At 37.2% G+C, this 18,845-nt stretch overlaps 1 protein-coding gene across 3 annotated transcripts in view; it reads right to left on the bottom strand.

Moving 5' to 3' along the window:
- Nucleotides 1–18,845, bottom strand: part of LOC135469682 (peroxidasin-like) — a 73,379-nt gene that overhangs the window by 18,933 nt on the left and 35,601 nt on the right. Inside the window, exons 4-7 of one of the 3 annotated variants that reach the window (XM_064748235.1) lie at nucleotides 16,500–16,571; nucleotides 10,775–10,846; nucleotides 3,567–3,638; nucleotides 2,115–2,278 (exon numbers count right to left, since the gene is read on the bottom strand). In XM_064748235.1, coding sequence (XP_064604305.1) covers nucleotides 2,115–2,278; nucleotides 3,567–3,638; nucleotides 10,775–10,846; nucleotides 16,500–16,571 — 380 coding nt within the window. Of the gene's footprint in view, nucleotides 1–2,110; nucleotides 3,320–3,566; nucleotides 3,639–10,774; nucleotides 10,847–16,499; nucleotides 16,572–18,845 lie in introns of those variants that run through there. The other 2 variants (XM_064748236.1, XM_064748237.1) reach the window with 2 other exon arrangements.

Here is an 18,845-nt window from a genome sequence, read left to right as displayed (position 1 = left end):
TTTAACTGCCAAAGTACATAGACAATGGACAATTCAACAAATTCAACCTTCATGTACAATACATGTACTGGACAACTTGGAGAAAAACCATGACAAAAATGAAAAATAATCAACTGGATTTGGACCCCACTCTACTAGATATCATATACAATGTGTCTAGTGCTGAAGACCACCACAGCCTCTTGCCCATATTAAGCCTTTGCAATCACCGCACCTGGTTAAGAACGTACATGTCAGGTTGCTTGACACATGGTGTGAAATCCCCCCACTCTAGTGTCCCATGCGGTTTCCCTGGGCTCAGGCCTGTTTTGACAGTGGGAGAGGACTGAGTATATGTAGCTGACTGGAAATATTAGGAAACTATAAAGATATGATTTAGTCTAAACAGTGTTGTTTGTTGATTTCTTGAAAAAAGATTTCTTTAAAAGTCATGGTTTTGTGGTTACTTTTCTGTGCAGCATCCTAAAGCCCATCTCTTCCTTGAGGATATATAAGATCTAGACCTGAAAGCAAACTGGAAACTGTGGTATTTCTTTAACGGATGAATTTGGACTAATAAGAGTTACATTTTCTGGGCTCGCCATGCCTCAAGGTACATGTGCAGGTAGCAATTGTTGGTGTATTTGACCACGGCTTTGGACTTATACTAGTGACAGTATGGGGTCTGCCATCACGATTGTTGACAATTACCCATGATGCATTCTGAACAGGGCTGGATTATGTGTAAACATGCAAAATTGCCCGTTGATAGCTTTGGAGAGGAGGGAGAGTTGTTCATTTCTTAGTTTGAGTGACAGGCGGCCAACCTGCAGGTTACCTGCAGCACATGTATAGTGATACACAGTTACCTCTAAAGTTTATGTTGAATGCACGGGCTTAGAATTTTATTTCTGAAGTAAGCTGGAGTCATTTTAAAATTTCTAGCAAGAAAACTATCGATCATATCATTAAATCCATTGACACCCAAAAAAAAGTACGTCTCAGGCTACAATTTGCTAGGAGTTTCACATTTCTAGCTACCAGAGTTCTTGAGTTACAGGCCACTGAAATTACGTAACTGAAAAGAGATTTTTGACCATATCTGAAAAAAGTTACAAAGATAGGCAAAATTGGATTCAGAAATTAGAAATCAGATTCGGAATCTGCACTGCCAAATACACTAGAATGCATGAAAAAGTTATCAAAATTAGACACTTTTTAAGACGTGATAACTTCCATCAATGGCTAGCTTGCAAAGTTTTCGATTAATGTCCAGGATTTTTTCACACTTGCCCTAATTTGGATCACTCTACAAGTACATCAAATGTCAAAAGAATCCGTCTGTTGGTTCTTGAAAAGAAGATTATTAAAATCCAAGATGGCTGCCATGTCATGTGACCAAAAACAGCCAAAATTTGTCTCGTAACCTTGTTCCTAAAATCACCAAATTTCAACAACATCCAATGAAAACTTTTCCTTTTACAACTCTTAAAGCTTTCAACAAGCTTTCAAAGAAAATGGAAGAAAAATAATAAAAATCTTAACGATTTCAATAGGTGTCCTAGCACAGAATAATAATAAAATAATAATAAAATATGACATCTGAATTCACTCTACCAGTAGTGTCCAAACAATGATAGGTGCAAGCAAATGCACACAATCTGATCTAATTTGAATCAACATTTGTACTGGTATGCATATTACATGTATGCTTTGATCTTAATTCATACCCAACAATTTTTCAGTTGTAGGACGAACAGGATTCATTATAGGTTTGTGTACATACACTGTGTCTTCTTGTGGCAAGGTGAGTCCATGCTGACAAAGTGCTGCTGCCATTGAAGTATCATGCTGAATGAAGACAGCAAACAAGGCACCCTAACATTACACTGACACCAGGCCAACCAGTCCTGTTTCCTTGCTCTAATCTCTCAATGTTGAGCGCTGAGTGATGCAGCAAACAAACCGGATCAACCGACTTTGAGACATAAACATCTGTGTAATATTTAAGCTATGAACTAGACCTAAACAATGTACATGTGACCTACAGGTATACACCCAGATTGTGGCATACAGCTTGAATAATGTAATCTGTTCAGAGAAGAATCAAGGGATACTACATAAAATGTACCTACTGCACTGGAATTCATCATTGGCGATACTGGTGAGTGACCTCCCTTGGAGCTCTCGTGGTTGCTGGCAGGTGGCTGCTGCCTGAGTATGGGTCTGATCAGATTTTAACTTCTCTGCTAACCACATGATCTGACAGTCACATATCAGAGCATTGGAGTCCAGGCGCCTTGTAGACAAAACACAGAATACAGATTTAACACTCAGTCACCAAACTGTAGTCCTAGTATTGTTTTAATCTATGGGGAATTGGTCCTTTTTCATTCGACCATAAAATTGTATCTAAATTCTTACGAGCTGATGAGCCATTGTCACGTGATTTATTTACTTTACGTCATTCGTGTTTTACGCTAAGAATATTTCACTTATGCAATGGCGGCCAGCATTATAGAGGGATTAAACCGGAAAGAGCTTCCCATGTATGGCCGGAGAGGAAGCAGGCATGAGCTGGACTTGAACTCACAGTGATCGCATTGGTGAGAGGCTCCTGGGTCATTACGCTATGCTAGCGCGCTAACCAACTGAGCCACAGAGGCCTCTGTTGACCCTTGAGGTTATAGTCAAGTACATGTATGTTAGAATCCAGCTCTCAAAGGCTGTGGTTTTAATTCATTTATTTAATTGTTGTTTAATGCCATATTCAACTGTTTTTCACCTATACCATGCGAGCCAGTTTTATGGGTGGTGCAAACCCAAGTATCAGAGGAAACCACCAACCATTGGCAAGGACCTGACAAACCTTTCAACCTTGACCTACAGATATGCACATCAGAGAGGTGGAAGACAAGTGATCTTTAGACTGCGTTAACAGCGTCATGAGCATCATTGTCACCGAGGCCACATAAGCACTGACAAGGACAAGACTGAACCAGCACCTCGTGTTGTCTAGTCATGGAAAGGCCAGCCACCTTTAAAGTTCACTAGACCACAGTTCCAGACATTCAGGCAGTTGACCACTGCATGGTGAATGATACAAACCATAAACATGACCATGTTATAAGGTGGAAAACACTGATCCAATAAATTAAGTATTTCTTCTCAATTTTGGGACACTTAAATGCAGACTGCTCATTTTAGCCAAAATATATGTAATCTAGCAGGAATATTGAGTTTTCCCACACAGTTAGATCATCCAAAGAACAGCACACTCATATCTTTACTTTACCAAAAGACTAGCAAAGAAATGTAATATTCTACTTTGAACACTACCTCCATCTGTCCCAAATTTTAGAAGAATTAGGGAGAAAATGGTAATAGTCCACAGTAGTGCATGAGCCAGTGCTAATATTTCACTTACACATCTTAATTTCAACTTCATAGGTATATAGATAAAAAAAATGGATAAAAAAAGGTAGTTTTAATTTCATGGGACAGTATTACATTACAAATCCACTACCATATCCCAAATCTTAATTTTACTTTGTTTACAATGAATTCGTGGAAACAAATGTACTCACAGCCGGCGCAGGTTATTGGAATATGCGAACACGCCAGGGGGTAAGCGTTTCAACTGATTATTCTGAAGAAATCTGGAAAAAAATTTACATCAATAAATATATATTTTTATTTTCTCGTGAATAACAATTTTCAAATTATTTAAGACGTGAAAAAGTTGCTTTACTTTACTCCCACAGGAATTTAACAACCATGCATTATTATTACATGTAGATTTAGTTAATGTTAATGTCGTCTAGTTTTCAGTACCTGGAGTTTATAGAAAAGGTAAAGGTTTTTCTCGGTATTGACCTAGAGCCAATTCTGCTGCTAGCAGAGCAAAGCTTACACTAACTGTCTCACGAAAATTTACATGTATACACATACAAGTATACACATACAAGTATACACATACAAGTATACACATACAAGTATGCACATACATGTATACACATACAAGTATACACATACAAGCATAAACATACAAGTATACACATACATGTATACACATACAAGCATAAACATACAAGTATACACATACATGTATACACATACAAGTATACACATACAAGTATACAAGCTCCTCAACATAAATGAAATTCTCCTGTTAAAAAATAAACCATACTTATATTATTTTCTTCCTTTCAAAGTCAGTTAATCCTTGCTTGCACAGTATACTGTTTTTTCAGACTAACTGATAAACCATATTATACCCAAAAAATAAATTTATCGAGGTATTTTTTTAGAGCGATCTGTGGAATCCTGAAAAATGAAATCATTAACTGAAAGAAATTAAAGAATTAATTCCTATTAATGTTCAACTGCATAATTCCCTTTCTTCTTAAAGCAAAATTCAAACATGCATGTATTTACAACAAATACAAGGTGAAAATATCACCACATTTTGCCTGCACCACCACCATTTATTGTAATGTGCAAAAGTGTAAATGAAGAAACCACAACGAACTGCATGATAAAACCTGTACGAACGAAGATCTTTCATTTGGTGACATCTTTCGTATATACATGCACGTATGTCGCTCTTTCACCAAATGGGAACAACATTCCAACATGCAGTGTTCACTTATTGTTTTGTACATTTATTTACTGACCAGGAAAAACAAAATCCAGCACTGGCAGAAGATGAATAATACTATCAGATATCAAACTTTTCATTTAATTAATCTAAAACCTGCAGCCATGAGATATCCCCTGAAGGCTAGCAACACTGTATTAAATACACCAGTATCTACATGTAGTGTACATCTGTTTGAATCATTTGATGACATCGCCCTATGCATATATTCTCCTATCTTTTCGTGTCAGAAATTAATGCTACAATAGCTCCAATAAAATGAGTTTACCGCACATCATCACTTATTTTTAATATTCAATTGAAATTACACTTCACAGAGAAATGCATAAATACTTATAAAACAATTGGTATAATTCACACTATTTGACCTTGTATTAATCTAATGTATGTTAATACTGTGTGTAAATACTAAGCAGGGAAAATATTTTGCCATCATCTCTCATTTCTGTGACTGTCAACCTTCTGTCATTAACAGGCCAGGCCGGGTAACACCCTCATCCCCATTTTCATTATCATCATGAATTACGGGACATTATCTCCCGTTATCATCATGGATCACAGGCACTATAATCTGTGGTGGCAAATTATTGCACATAAATGTACCATTCTTTCACTGCAGTTTCTGACAATGTTGCCAATTAACGCATATCATAGAATCATCTAATCTTAAACTGTCAAAATATCTTTCAACACCGTTTACAGGTTAATTATTTGGAGAAACCAGAGATGTTCAGGTGGAACTTATCTTCATCATTCAGTACAGCTTTACGTAAGTTCTAAAGAGGAAGGGGGATACATATCACAGATTAAACTCGGCTTTGGACCAAGCCTTGTTACCACCCCTGTAGGTACAAAATAAACTGCCTTTGATTAAAACACAAATCTTTCTGCACAAAAATTTCACCTAAACTGACCTAGGACAACAAGAATTCTTCCTCGTCAACAAGAATGTGGATCAAATAATTCAGAAAATTTCTCCAAATCAAGCAGACCTTGCAAAGTGCCTCAGTGCAACTGTGAACAATTAATGCGGTGCTGACACTGGTGAAGGTAAGCAATCCCAAACAAAACCTGATACCAGAGGAACAAATCCAACATCAAAGTTAATCAACCGACAAAGACTAATTATACCTGAATTCTTCAATCTTTTTACCAGTCGTATAATCAATATTAAAAACTTCAAAATTAACTTGGATCATATAACCATTACAATCACACATTACTGGTTATCTGTTGACCTACTTTATTCTTCACATTTACGCATCCATTGGATCTACTGGACTTTCCCACAAAAACTCCATTTATATTTAAAACACACTGGACAACACAGATGAACAAAATAGTTAAAAAAATAATGCCACCACATTTAACCACCACCACCATCATGTGTTGTGATATGCAAAGGCGTACACTGCCTACTTGCAGGAACACTATTGTATTGCATGTGTTATAAATTTTTCTTCAAACTTACACATCTTGTTATAATTATCACAATCTAATGGATTTTCTTAAGAAAAGTACATTTATCTTTGTAACACAAGGTACAATTCACAAAAAAATGAAATGTTGTAGGACCGAAGAAATTAAGGTACACAAACTTACCACTTTACATTCCATAATGCTGCTCAAAAGGTAAAAAGTGAAAGATACATCAAACTTAATATTTCCTGGAATGTGACATTAATAATGAAAAACTGTCTCCTTGGAAACAGTGATACTAAGCACTGTTCATAGTAAACACCAATAAATGATCTTCATTACCCAAAGACATCTGATACTGCTTGCATAATGAAACAATTTTTTTCATGCACATATTTTTTAATAAGAATCTTTATCCTATAAATTGCTGTTTGGCATAAAACAATCAACTAAGAACAATTAGGACTGATTCTTCAACTTATCCCCCTCCCACTCCCCCCCCCCAAAAAAAAACACATACACATATCAGCATAAAATAAAAGCACAAGTCTATATTATAGTGCACACTTATTTTCTTTAATAGAGAGCACACATATATGTTGCACACTTGCATCCATCACACTAGCAACTTTTGACCTTGAACACACAGGAAGTGAAACAGCTGTTCTGAGATTTTGTGAGCACTTTGCTCCTCCATCTCCCTCATTACACACACTGGGGGCAATATGGTCATTAACGGTTCTCCTTAAGAGGCTTAATACTCTGAAGAACCTTAGGGTACATACTGTAATTAGAGAGTGAAGATCAGAGTCTCACTATACCACCTGGTAAGGAAGTAGGCATCTTGAGATAAGTAATGCGGAAATGGTGGACAGGCCCAGGGTTGAGGGACAAGGTGCTGGTTTCAAAGATGTTTTGGGGGTGTAGTTTAACAGGTGGTTAACTTTATCTGACCTAAATTTTCATCCATGACTAAAAGTTACTCCTTTTAGAGGATTTTGAGAGTCGTATTGATCTTATAGCTTAGAGAAAGTTGTTTTGAAGCGTGCTTGGATGACACACCCGCACAGGAAAAAATTATGTTTCAGCATTCAAAAGTAATATTTTATGACCTTTATTTGTTTCAGAAAATAAACTTTTTGGGTTGCGAAAGGATGTGAGGCTGTTGTAAACGGGATCACAAAAGAATAGACGCAGCTCTATCACCATAAAAAGGCTAACCTGTGAGTATTAGGTATTTTTTATTACTAAACCTACATGTACACGAAGTAACAGGTGAGTGAGTATAGGAGCAGCCAGAAAGTGCCCAATGTAACGTGAACTCACAGCAAATTGTCATTACCAACCACAACTGTTTCTTCAAAGCTGTAAGATGACAACTTTCCATCTTTTCTGAACACTACAATTATCAGCACAAAAAGGGAAAAACTGATATATTCACATTAAATATTTGCAAACTACTTTCTATATTTACAAAACTCATTTCTGAGCAAAATCCTCTGATAGTTGTTTACATTTGAGTTCACAATTGCAATCATCAATTACTTTACCAGATGGAATCCAACAAAAACATAGTTACATATAGCTTATCAGTGTAGTCACTCAAGTTACATAACACATATGGCATAAAGAATAAGTATACACTGTTATTCTTGGCACACACACTGATGCAAGATCAGCACCACTTTCTACACCGTCAGTAAACAGACAGAACATAAAGGTTACCGTGTCCCTTTCTGGAATGATCCACTTTCTGGAACAGCTGTTCAGTTCGGATGTTGGCATTTCGGGCAAGTCTTATTTTCATTTCTCGGGAAATCTGGGGCAATGAGTATTGGCTGTGTACCTGTGATTCTATCACAAAATGTTCGCAGGGCTCTACGCTTCCAAAGTCATGCTAGTATTTTGATTTTTTTTTTTATTAATGACCTGGCAAAATCTTGTGATCATTTTATGAAATATTTATTTATTTATTTGATTGGTGTTTTTATGCCGTGAATATTTCACTTATATGATGACAGCCAGCATTATGATGGCAGGAAAGCAGGCACAGTCTGGAGGGAACCCACAACCATCCACAGCCAGACCTTCCCACTTACGACTGGAGAGAAAGCCAGCATGAGCTGGACTTGAACTCACAGCGACCGCTTTGGTGAGAGGCTCCTGGGTCATTACGCTGTGGTAGCGCATTAACCAACTGAGCCATGGAGGTCCCCAGGCACATAAAGAAAAGGAGCTAGTATTTCAGTGTGAGTACATATAATGCCTCCTGTTGTGGCATGCCACTGAAGTATTATACCGAAGACACCAGACCTGACACTCGTTCCTTCCCAGTCACATTATACAGACACCTGGCCAACCAATGCTGTTTCCTTGCGCTATGTTCTCAGTGCTGAGCGCCAAGCGAGGCGGCAAGAAGTACATGTGACTGGCATTTACCGGTGAGATATCACACGTACACATACTACAGAACGTATCACGACAATCATCTGTGGTTTACCCATCAACAAACACGGCACAATCTATTTACCCTGCCATAAATATTAACCTCCCCACAGCGAGCTCCTGTCTAACAAACCCCACCTGTATTTACACTCCACATGCTTCTGCAATATACACATTTTCACATGTGGGGCTGACGTTAATAAATCTCAAATACCTTGTGCTTTGCATTGAAGATGTAGTACATGTACTTCTGTTGTCTCTTTGCCCCTAGATGTAACAGTTGGCCTAAATACCTTCTCTTTTACTACAGCTGATAAATTTAAACTTAGTTCTCCATTTAAATGCCTTTACTTGTATATGTGTATGAGGTATAACATCACTTTCATCATGACACTGATGAATCAAGAGAACTGTTACGCTCAAGTACATGTATCACCAACGCTGAACTGTGTATTACAGGTTAAGTATAAGTCAGTTAACTTCATCTTGGGATGTCCATTAAAGGGTGATTGCTAGCTGTCTGTAAATTCACCAAATGTTGATTAAGATAGAAATGTACCCAAATTCCTCAACCGTTTTGCATAAAAAAAGACCAATTTATACAGTGCAATTTATACACACTTTTAATTATATTTTGGGTTCAACCCAACAATGGCTGGAGTGGCCAGTTTCAGGGCTTCACAAAAAGTATAATTTTATCAGTCATCACAGAGTAATGCCTTCAGAATCTGCTTGAATAACCACCTTGTCAACAAGCGAAAAGGATGAAGAATTACAGTAAGTGTAACATGACTGGTTTTTCTCCACATACATAGACTGATGAGTAGATACAATGTGCATAACTGCCTCTGTAATCTTTCAGTAACATTAATTTGTAAATACACGATCCATTGAAGAAACTTTAACTGCAGTACATTATAATATAACTATACTTCATTTTTATAACACCTATTACATTTAAAGAGGCACAATGTTCACACATGTTGTAGTATACAGACTTTACATCTGAGCAATTTGGATGGCTTTCATATGAACTAAGATTTCCACATCAAAACAGAAAAATTGATCATATGACAACTTCAAACAAACTCAAGAAAACACAAAAAAATACTAAATAACCGTGATTAAACCCAAATTAAATATATGTGAACATAACGGCCTGAAAGCCACCCAACCCACATTCAGATGGTAATTAAATACATGTAATAATAATAAGTTGGTATAAGTCTGAACTAAACAAGCAAAATTCGTAAAATCACCAAACCAACTCCGAAAACAGTGCACTGAAAATCAACAAGTTAAAGCACAAAAAATGCTGAAATAAAAGACAAAAAAATAAGAAAACTGAAAACAAATTATGGCAAAACCAGATACCAGTAAAGATACATGTGGAAAAATAAACTTGATCGATGGACATTTTCCCAGCAACAGCTAGAAGACAGCACAAACTCAACAAGTAGTGGATGCCATATTTGTCCACCATTATAAACAAAAGAAACAAGTCAAGGTCGACTGCACCAGAACCAACCGTAGCCAACAGGTATGCAGCACATTACCTGCTCGTACCACGATGCTCTATGAATTATAACACGTCCTAGAGAGAAGCAATGAGTACCTGTTTATAGCCAAATGAACAAAAGGTTAACAATAGCAATACACGGCAACTCAATGCAATGTAATGAGAAATGACAACAAGAATCAGCAACCAAAAACTTTCACCAACACAATGCTGGTTTCATTGACAATGTCACAAAGATCAGTAGCTGTGGTTAACACAAAACCACAAAAGTTTACACGGTTAAATTACTTTGAGACACCCAGACGGGTAAGGTGGTCTGTATAGGACAGTTCTGAGTTCAAACTCTTCTTTGTCACTAGAGGTAAAAAAAATCTCCTGTTGTATAACGGGTCAAAACTGTTGTTGCCATTACTTATTGATCACCTGTCTCCCCATGTTCAAGAGGCACATATTCAAACACTTCAGAAAATTACATTTCCTGATATCAGCTCTGCAGTTTTCTCTTCTACGTCTTTGTCAACTTTAAACACCATCTTGTCAAACTTCAGACACCCATGTTATAGTAAATATAATCAAAAATATTTGCCTAACATTTTGACAGATCACGTGGTACCTTGGGACATTTCATATTGATAATTAAAGAGTTTGACCTCAAAGCTCCCCTATTACAGCATGACTATATGTTATCACAGACACAGACACATACATGCATGAATCTAGAACTAAGGTAGAATACATACGTAGTCACTTACAGTCGTTCTAACGAGGGTAAATGTGCAAAGGTCTCTGGAGCCAGTTCCTCCAATCTATTAAAGTGAATGTACCTGAAAAGAGAGGCAGCAGAGTGAAGGCCTAGGACAGAGGGGTTAATAAAGCAATTGTTAGTCACAACAGTCAACAGCCATACATTAAGAGTCTTCATAAACATTGCTCCTGACTTCAGTCCTACAACATGACTTCTTTATAATTCAGTCACTTGGTCCGAGCTACAGTTCATTTTTTTGATTTGACAGTTACTGTATTTCACCTAAAGTTTGCTAAGTAAGCATGCACTTTCAGATGTATATAAAAGGTCTTAAAATGATATTTTTATATGTCAATGCTCAAATTTTCTGACAAGAAACTTAATCACAAAAAAAATTCTTAAGCAGCCCTATAAAATGGATGAATCCACCTTAATCAAGCAAAATGTGGGTGATCTAGTAAAAAGTCTACTTCAGGTGAAATGCAGTAACTTATACCTAGTGCATCTGACCTGGTGTTTATGATAAATCTGAAACCTTTCATTCGCAAACATTTTCAACATGAAATGTTATTTTTTTTAGTTTGGGTCACTCATGAGTGACAGACATGAGCATTTGCATGACCAATTCAAATCCATGTACCATAATATCATGAAGCAAGATGTTAGCAGAGAAGAATAAATTAAGTCAACATCTTAAAATATCTACTGCCATTTACGTATAAAGAATACTCACTTAAAAAAAAGAGGTTGTTTCAATACAAATTCCCTGCATATACTATTTTGTTATTTTCTAAAATCTCACTGTATAATGCAGAATAAAACTGCTTCAATTCAAATTGTTGTTTTATTCATGGGCAGAATAGATATTTTTCCCATGTTGTCAGAGGGTACAAAAATAAAAGTAAACCGATAAAATTATCTTAATGCAAAGGAACTGTGGACTGTCCCATCAATTTGTTCATGTTAAAGACAAATTTACACGACAAGAAAGCCTTGACAAGCAGACCAAAAAAAATCATAAAATTATCAAATAAAAGGTGGATTTTCATTTTACTATTACTCTATTTTTGGCTTTCTTTCCAAGCATACAAACTATACATAGACATCTTCATGCACATACAGGTACATTAATGTATTAACCCTGTAAGTGACACACAATCAAAAGCTTGCAATATAACAATGTTAATCAACTTGTAAGTTTGAAGCTTTTAATTAATTTCCATTCACTGATCTGCAATTATATTTTTTGATGTCAGTTATTAATCATACAACATAATACTGCTGGAAGAAATTTAAAAAAATCAATAGGAATTTACCAGGGATTTCTTGGATACATGTTATTCTTCTTTTTCTATAATTCCTACGAAGCACCAACTCTGGAATTCTCCAAACATCGACTTGGCAAAATGTCAATACCTTATATATGTATAAAGCTATTACAGCAAATATGTTAAAGCAAATTGTAATCTCTGCCTTGCACATGTGCAAAAAAATCAAAAAGTATTTTCAGAAACAGCTCAGGAGAACTACTTTAACATCGGCAAACCTGTAGGTTAGCACTTTATAAGCTCTGGAGTTATTGACAATTCCATACATGTCACAAAGCAGCAATCATTGAATACATGCAGAATCAGGCTGCCTTGCAAACTGCACCGATAATCTGTTGTGGACCAACCAACTGTCTGTTGCATGGCCACACCAAGGTTCTGTAATTCTGACCACACCAATTGTTTGATCTAGACACACCAAGTCCATTCTCATGCAGGGACACACTTCAGGTACATTTGACCACACCAAGGTTCTGTAATTCTGACCACACCAATTGTTTGATCTAGACACACCAAGTCCATTCTCAAGCAGGGACACACTTAAGGTACATTTGACTATATCGATTTTCTGATCTAGATGCACCTAGGTCCACTTTCATGCAGGAGACACACTATAGGTATGTTTGACCACACCGACGTTCTGTAATTCTGAAGACACCAATCATATGTTCTTAAGGAGACACCAATCGTATGTTCTCTGGGAGACACCAATCATATGTTGTCAGGGAGACACCAATCATATGTTGTCAGGGAAACGCCAACAGTATGTCCTCAGGGAGGTACCAATTGTATGTTCTCAGGGAGACACCAAACATTTGCTCTCAGGGAGACACAAAAACATATGTTCTCAGGGACACAAAAATCATATATGTTCTCAGAGAGAATCTAATTTTATGTTCTAAGGGAGACATCAACTTTATGTTCTCATGGAAACATACATTGTACATGTTCTCAGAGAGACACCAATCATGTGTTCTCGGGGAGACACCAATCATACGTTCTCAGGGAGACACCAATCGTATGTTCTCAGAGAGACACCAATCATATGTTCTCAGGGAGACACCAATCGTATGTTCTTAGAGAGACACCAATCATAAGTTCTCAGAGAGACACCACTCACATATTTGACCACACCAAGTTCCTGTAATTCTTGTCACACCAATTGTCTGTTTTAAGTGTTGAGCTGACTGTTAAATGTGGATGTGTACACTCTGAATATAGCATTGTACAATCCTAGAGGTGAACAGGAAAGTTACCACCAGTGCTGTAAATCATGTTCCAAATCTGATAACTTAATTCCTATCTTCTTTACCAGGCTGTATGCAAATGCTTTTCCCCACAATATCCTCCAGATACACAGACATGTTCAAGATCCGATAACAAGGCAAACATTATCAACAACTACCGGTACATAGGATTACAGACAGAAACAAAACAGAACAATTTTAGTTACATAGCTCAGAAAACCAGTCCATGGTTTTATAGAGTCTCTCTGGCCGATGGTTCATTGGCTTTTTATAGTTGACTACTGCAACAATCATTTATAGGGTCTTCAATGCCCTAAATGACCCAAAATTTCATCCATGATTAAACTGCTCAAGTCTCCACATTCTGAGAGTCCTAAAGATTTTAGACAGGTGTTTTCAGGTTTGTTTGGATGGTATGATGGTATCCTAACATGAAAATGTAAGTTTCAGCACCAAAAGTAATATTTCACGACATATATTTGCCTCCAAAGATGCACTTTTTTGGTCAATTTTCAGGTCATTTAGGGTATGTATATAGGTACAGTAGGTACAGTGTGTACAGTATAGATTGGTTTCAAACCAACACGACACCGGGAATAAATTTGAGATTACCTGTACATGTATATGTGGATGTGGGTGTATTTTTGTAAGTACACTGTGCGTGTATCTATGTTTTTGTGCCACGAATCCCAATATCCTAAATCATTTAAATCCCAAATAACACTATTTTGCTGATCAAAACACTACATATAAGTAATGGTACCAGGATATATAGCTGAGAGGAGTTAAAAATTTTATGGCGTGAATTTGGTGAATTTCAAAATCTTGCATATATGAATATTACACATGCCTACATGTACAGGAAGATCTTTGCCACTCTGTCTCATCCACTTGGTAAACAGTAAATGTCAAAAGAATGTGGAGGTGTCATTGGGAATGGTGGGAATGGTCAAATACTAAAAGACAGTCCATACGATAGCAGTAATTTATCAATCTAAGATGGATTTAACCCTGATAAGAGGTGTCAAACATAATTACTACCATTGAGATTTGAGTCCTCAAACTAGACATGCGGAGCTGGAATGGTAATTTGTACACCCAAAATTCAATAAACTTTGAAAAAAAAATCTAGTATATAATCCTCAACTTTGTTTGGGTTCAGGGGAGCAAGTGACAGCTGAGTTCCTCCTGGGTTGAAGCCCGGGGCAATTTGTCACGCAAAACTCTCCAGGTGGGCAATTGAGGGCAGCGCCCCCAAACAAGATAACTGATTCAGGCTCCACTGTGGGGCCACAACAAGATAATTAGCTGCACACTTCATTCCACCCTACTTCAATAGAGTCTGGCTCCTGACAAGCATTAAAATATCTGTTTTATACAGACATGATTAATGTACAGAATCTTTAGGAGAACAAGCCTCCCTCTAGTTCTGAAACTTTTTTTTAAAGAGTTTATTTAAAGCCATTTAAAGTGTTTTGTAGCTCACAAAAACAGTCCATGGTTTCATAGAGTTTTTTTTTTTGTTTGGTTGATGGATTGGCTTTTTTATAGCTGACAAATTCAACAATCGGAATTTTTATATATGTAAGTTTGTACATTTAAAAAAAAAGTAATGGTTTATTTATATAAATGACTGGGGTTAAAGGCAGTTTTCAAGCATCATCTAATACATACACAGTGTGAAGGGTATGATGGTGAGGATAAGCTTTATATGAGAGTAAAAGAAAAGAAACCTGACAGCAACCAGAGAAAACCAGAGAGTCCAACTAGAAAGACAAATGTGCTATTTTAAAATTCTGATATTATATAACACTGTGGCCATCCCTGCCACTCAAATAATATCATATTTTATAACATCCTCGCAGTAGCAATTGCCAAACCCTATTAAAATATTCAAACCTAAATCCTATACCTGTTTAGGTTTATTTATTTATTTGATTGGTATTTTACACCGTACTCAGGAACATCTCACTTGTAAGACCGGTGGCCAGCACTATGGTGGGGGGGGGGAACCCACGACCATTTGCAGGTTGCTGGCAAACATTCCCACGTTCGGCCGAAGAACTCACAGCGGCCACATTGGTGAGAGGCTCCTGGGTCATTATGCTATCATCACTGGCATGCTATAAACCTCCCTTGGCCATGGAGGACATTGCTGTATGAAGACACGGGTGTAACTGAATGTGTTGAGTTTTACATTGAAATCTTTGCCACATGTAAATGTACATAGACAGTCCACTATGACAGGTGATAAACAGGTGACACAAAGGCATGTGTACAATACTGCACAGATAAGCACAACTACACTGTACGATAACACATCCTTTCTAACTAACCACCCAAACAAAATTATATAAATTTCTGTTTGTGTGTGTTCAGAAACCCCACCAGTGCAATGAAACAATGAGAAGATTGTAAACAATAAAACCATTAATAGCTCAAGGGCAGTGAAACCTTGCAACCCTTCTCGGGCAATGTAACCTTTAAACCTTCATTTGCCAATGTAACCTTTAAACCTTCATTTGCCAATGTAACCTTTAAACCTCCATTTGCCAATGAAACCTTTAAACCTTCTTGAACAGAGGAAACATTTAATAAAAAAATGCATCCCTAAAACCTTGAAAATGGGAAAACCAAAAAGAAAAAAAAACTTTGATGTTAACTACCTTCAAAAGAAAACCACAAACCACAAAGGTTTGCTCTTAAACCACAATACAATACATGTGCATGTTCACACACAGCAGAAATAATAATGAATCAAATTCCAAGACTTGAACACAACATATCTGTTCAGGCACACACAGAAGCATGTAAATTCAAAGTCTCAATATGCCTGCTTGCAGTCAGAATAGATACATGTATATGAAAGGAAAGACTGTTTGAGAATTTTCATACCATCTCTTTACTTTACATGTACATGTAATGCATTACAAGAGGAAACTAATGTACATGGCTGGGAGTGGGTGAAAATAAACGAAAACTGATGTTGTTACAACGCATTAAGGACACTGACTTTAGGAGAATCCTTAACAGGTTGGTCTCTAGAGATGACAAGAATAAGTCTGAATATTGGCTTCTTTAGCCTCCGACAAACTTAAAGACTTTTCTACAACTTTACTATACCAAGCCTGTGGGACAGCCAGCGACCTGTACTTACAGTTTCTCCAACTTCTCCAGCCCAGCAAATGAGCGGCCTTCTATATTGCTGATTTCATTTTTGTAAAGATACCTAAACAGCGAAAAAGAAATATATAAATATTTATGTACGGTCTGTCTTGATTTACATGTATATGCAATATCAATTCTCCTTCCTGATGCTAAAATAATCACAAAGCTCACTATGAAATAATTTTACTATGTACATGTACGATGTACTAAAGCAAAGGCTAAGATGCGCACATCTGGAAAAACTTATTTTTCTTGGGGGCATATTTGACACTCCTCTCGAGAATAATTCAGTTACAGGATCGTTAGAGTGCAGGAAGGAGGAGTGCCTCAGAAAAAACACCAAGCAGTGGACCACCTGATCCTGCCACACGTAAAAGAAGTTACGCTTCTACATCCACAAACGATTATAGGTCCACCTTCATGTCCACCTTGTCATTATCACTATTCTACACTGTGAAGTAAATGTACATCCATGAACGATTAGAGGCCCACCTTCATGTCCATCTTATCATTATCACTATTCTACACTGTGAAGTAAATGTACATCCATGAATGATTAGAGGCCCACCTTCATGTCCATCTTATCATTATCACTATTCTACACTGTGAGGTAAATGTACATCCATGAACGATTAGAGGCCCACCTTCATGTCCATCTTATCATTATCACTATTCTACACTGTGAAGTAAATGTACATCCATGAACAATTAGAGGCCCACCTTCATGTCCACCTTATCATTATCACTATTCTACACTGTGAAGTAAATGTACATCCATGAACGATTAGAGGCCCACCTTCATGTCCATCTTGTCATTATCACTATTCTACACTGTGAAGTAAATGTACATCCATGAACAATTAGAGGCCCACCTTCATGTCCACCTTATCATTATCACTATTCTACACTGTGAAGTAAATGTACATCCATGAACGATTAGAGGCCCACCTTCATGTCCACCTTGTCATTATCACTATTCTACACTGTGAAGTAAATGTACATCCATGAACGATTAGAGGCCCACCTTCATGTCCACCTTGTCATTATCACTATTCTACACTGTGAAGTAAATGTACATCCATGAACGATTAGGGGCCCACCTTCATGTCCACCTTGTCATTATCACTATTCCACACTGTGAAGTAAATGTACATCCATGAATGATTAGAGGTCCACCTTCATGTCCATCTTATCATTATCACTATTCTACACTGTGAAGTAAATGTACATCCATGAACGATTAGGGGCCCACCTTCATGTCCACCTTGTCATTATCACTATTCTACACTGTGAAGTAAGTGTACATCCATGAACGATTAGAGGCCCACCTTCATGTCCATCTTATCATTATCAATATTCTACACTGTGAAGTAAATGTACATCCATGAACGATTAGAGGCCCACCTTCATCTCCACCTTGTCATTATCACTATTCTACACTGTGAAGTAAATGTACATCCATGAACGATTAGAGGCCCACCTTCATGTCCATCTTATCATTATCAATATTCTATACTGTGAGGTAAATGTACATCCATGAACGATTAGAGGCCCACCTTCATGTCCATCTTATCATTATCACTATTCTACACTGTGAAGTAAATGTACATCCATGAACAATTAGAGGCCCACCTTCATGTCCACCTTGTCATTATCACTATTCTACACTGTGAAGTAAATGTACATCCATGAACGATTAGAGGCCCACCTTCATGTCCACCTTGTCATTATCACTATTCTACACTGTGAAGTAAATGTACATCCATGAACGATTAGGGGCCCACCTTCATGTCCACCTTGTCATTATCACTATTCCACACTGTGAAGTAAATTTACATCCATGAACTATTGAGGCCCAGCTTCATGTCCATCTTATCATTATCACTATTGTACACTGTGAGGTAAATGCACATCCATGAACAATTAGAGGTCCACCTTCATGTCCACCTTATCATTATCACTATTCTACACTGTGAAGTAAATGTACATCCATGAACGATTAGAGGTCCACCTTCATGTCCACCTTATCATTATCACTATTCTACACTGTGAAGTAAATGTACATCCATGAACGATTAGAGGTCCACCTTCATGTCCACCTTGTCATTATCAATATTCTACACTGTGAAGTAAATGTACATCCATGAACGATTAGAGGCCCACCTTCATGTCCACCTTATCATTATCACTATTCTACACTGTGAAGTAAATGTACATCCATGAACGATTATAGGCCCACCTTCATGTCCATCTTATCATTATCACTATTCTACACTGTGAAGTAAATGTACATCCATGAACGATTAGAGGCCCACCTTCATGTCCATCTTATCAT

This window comes from Liolophura sinensis, chromosome 7 (genome assembly GCF_032854445.1).
Source record: "Liolophura sinensis isolate JHLJ2023 chromosome 7, CUHK_Ljap_v2, whole genome shotgun sequence".
In the NCBI taxonomy this organism is placed as follows: domain Eukaryota; kingdom Metazoa; phylum Mollusca; class Polyplacophora; order Chitonida; family Chitonidae; genus Liolophura; species Liolophura sinensis.
Note: the sequence above shows the minus strand (reverse complement) of the source record. Positions and strands in the feature narration are given on the sequence as shown.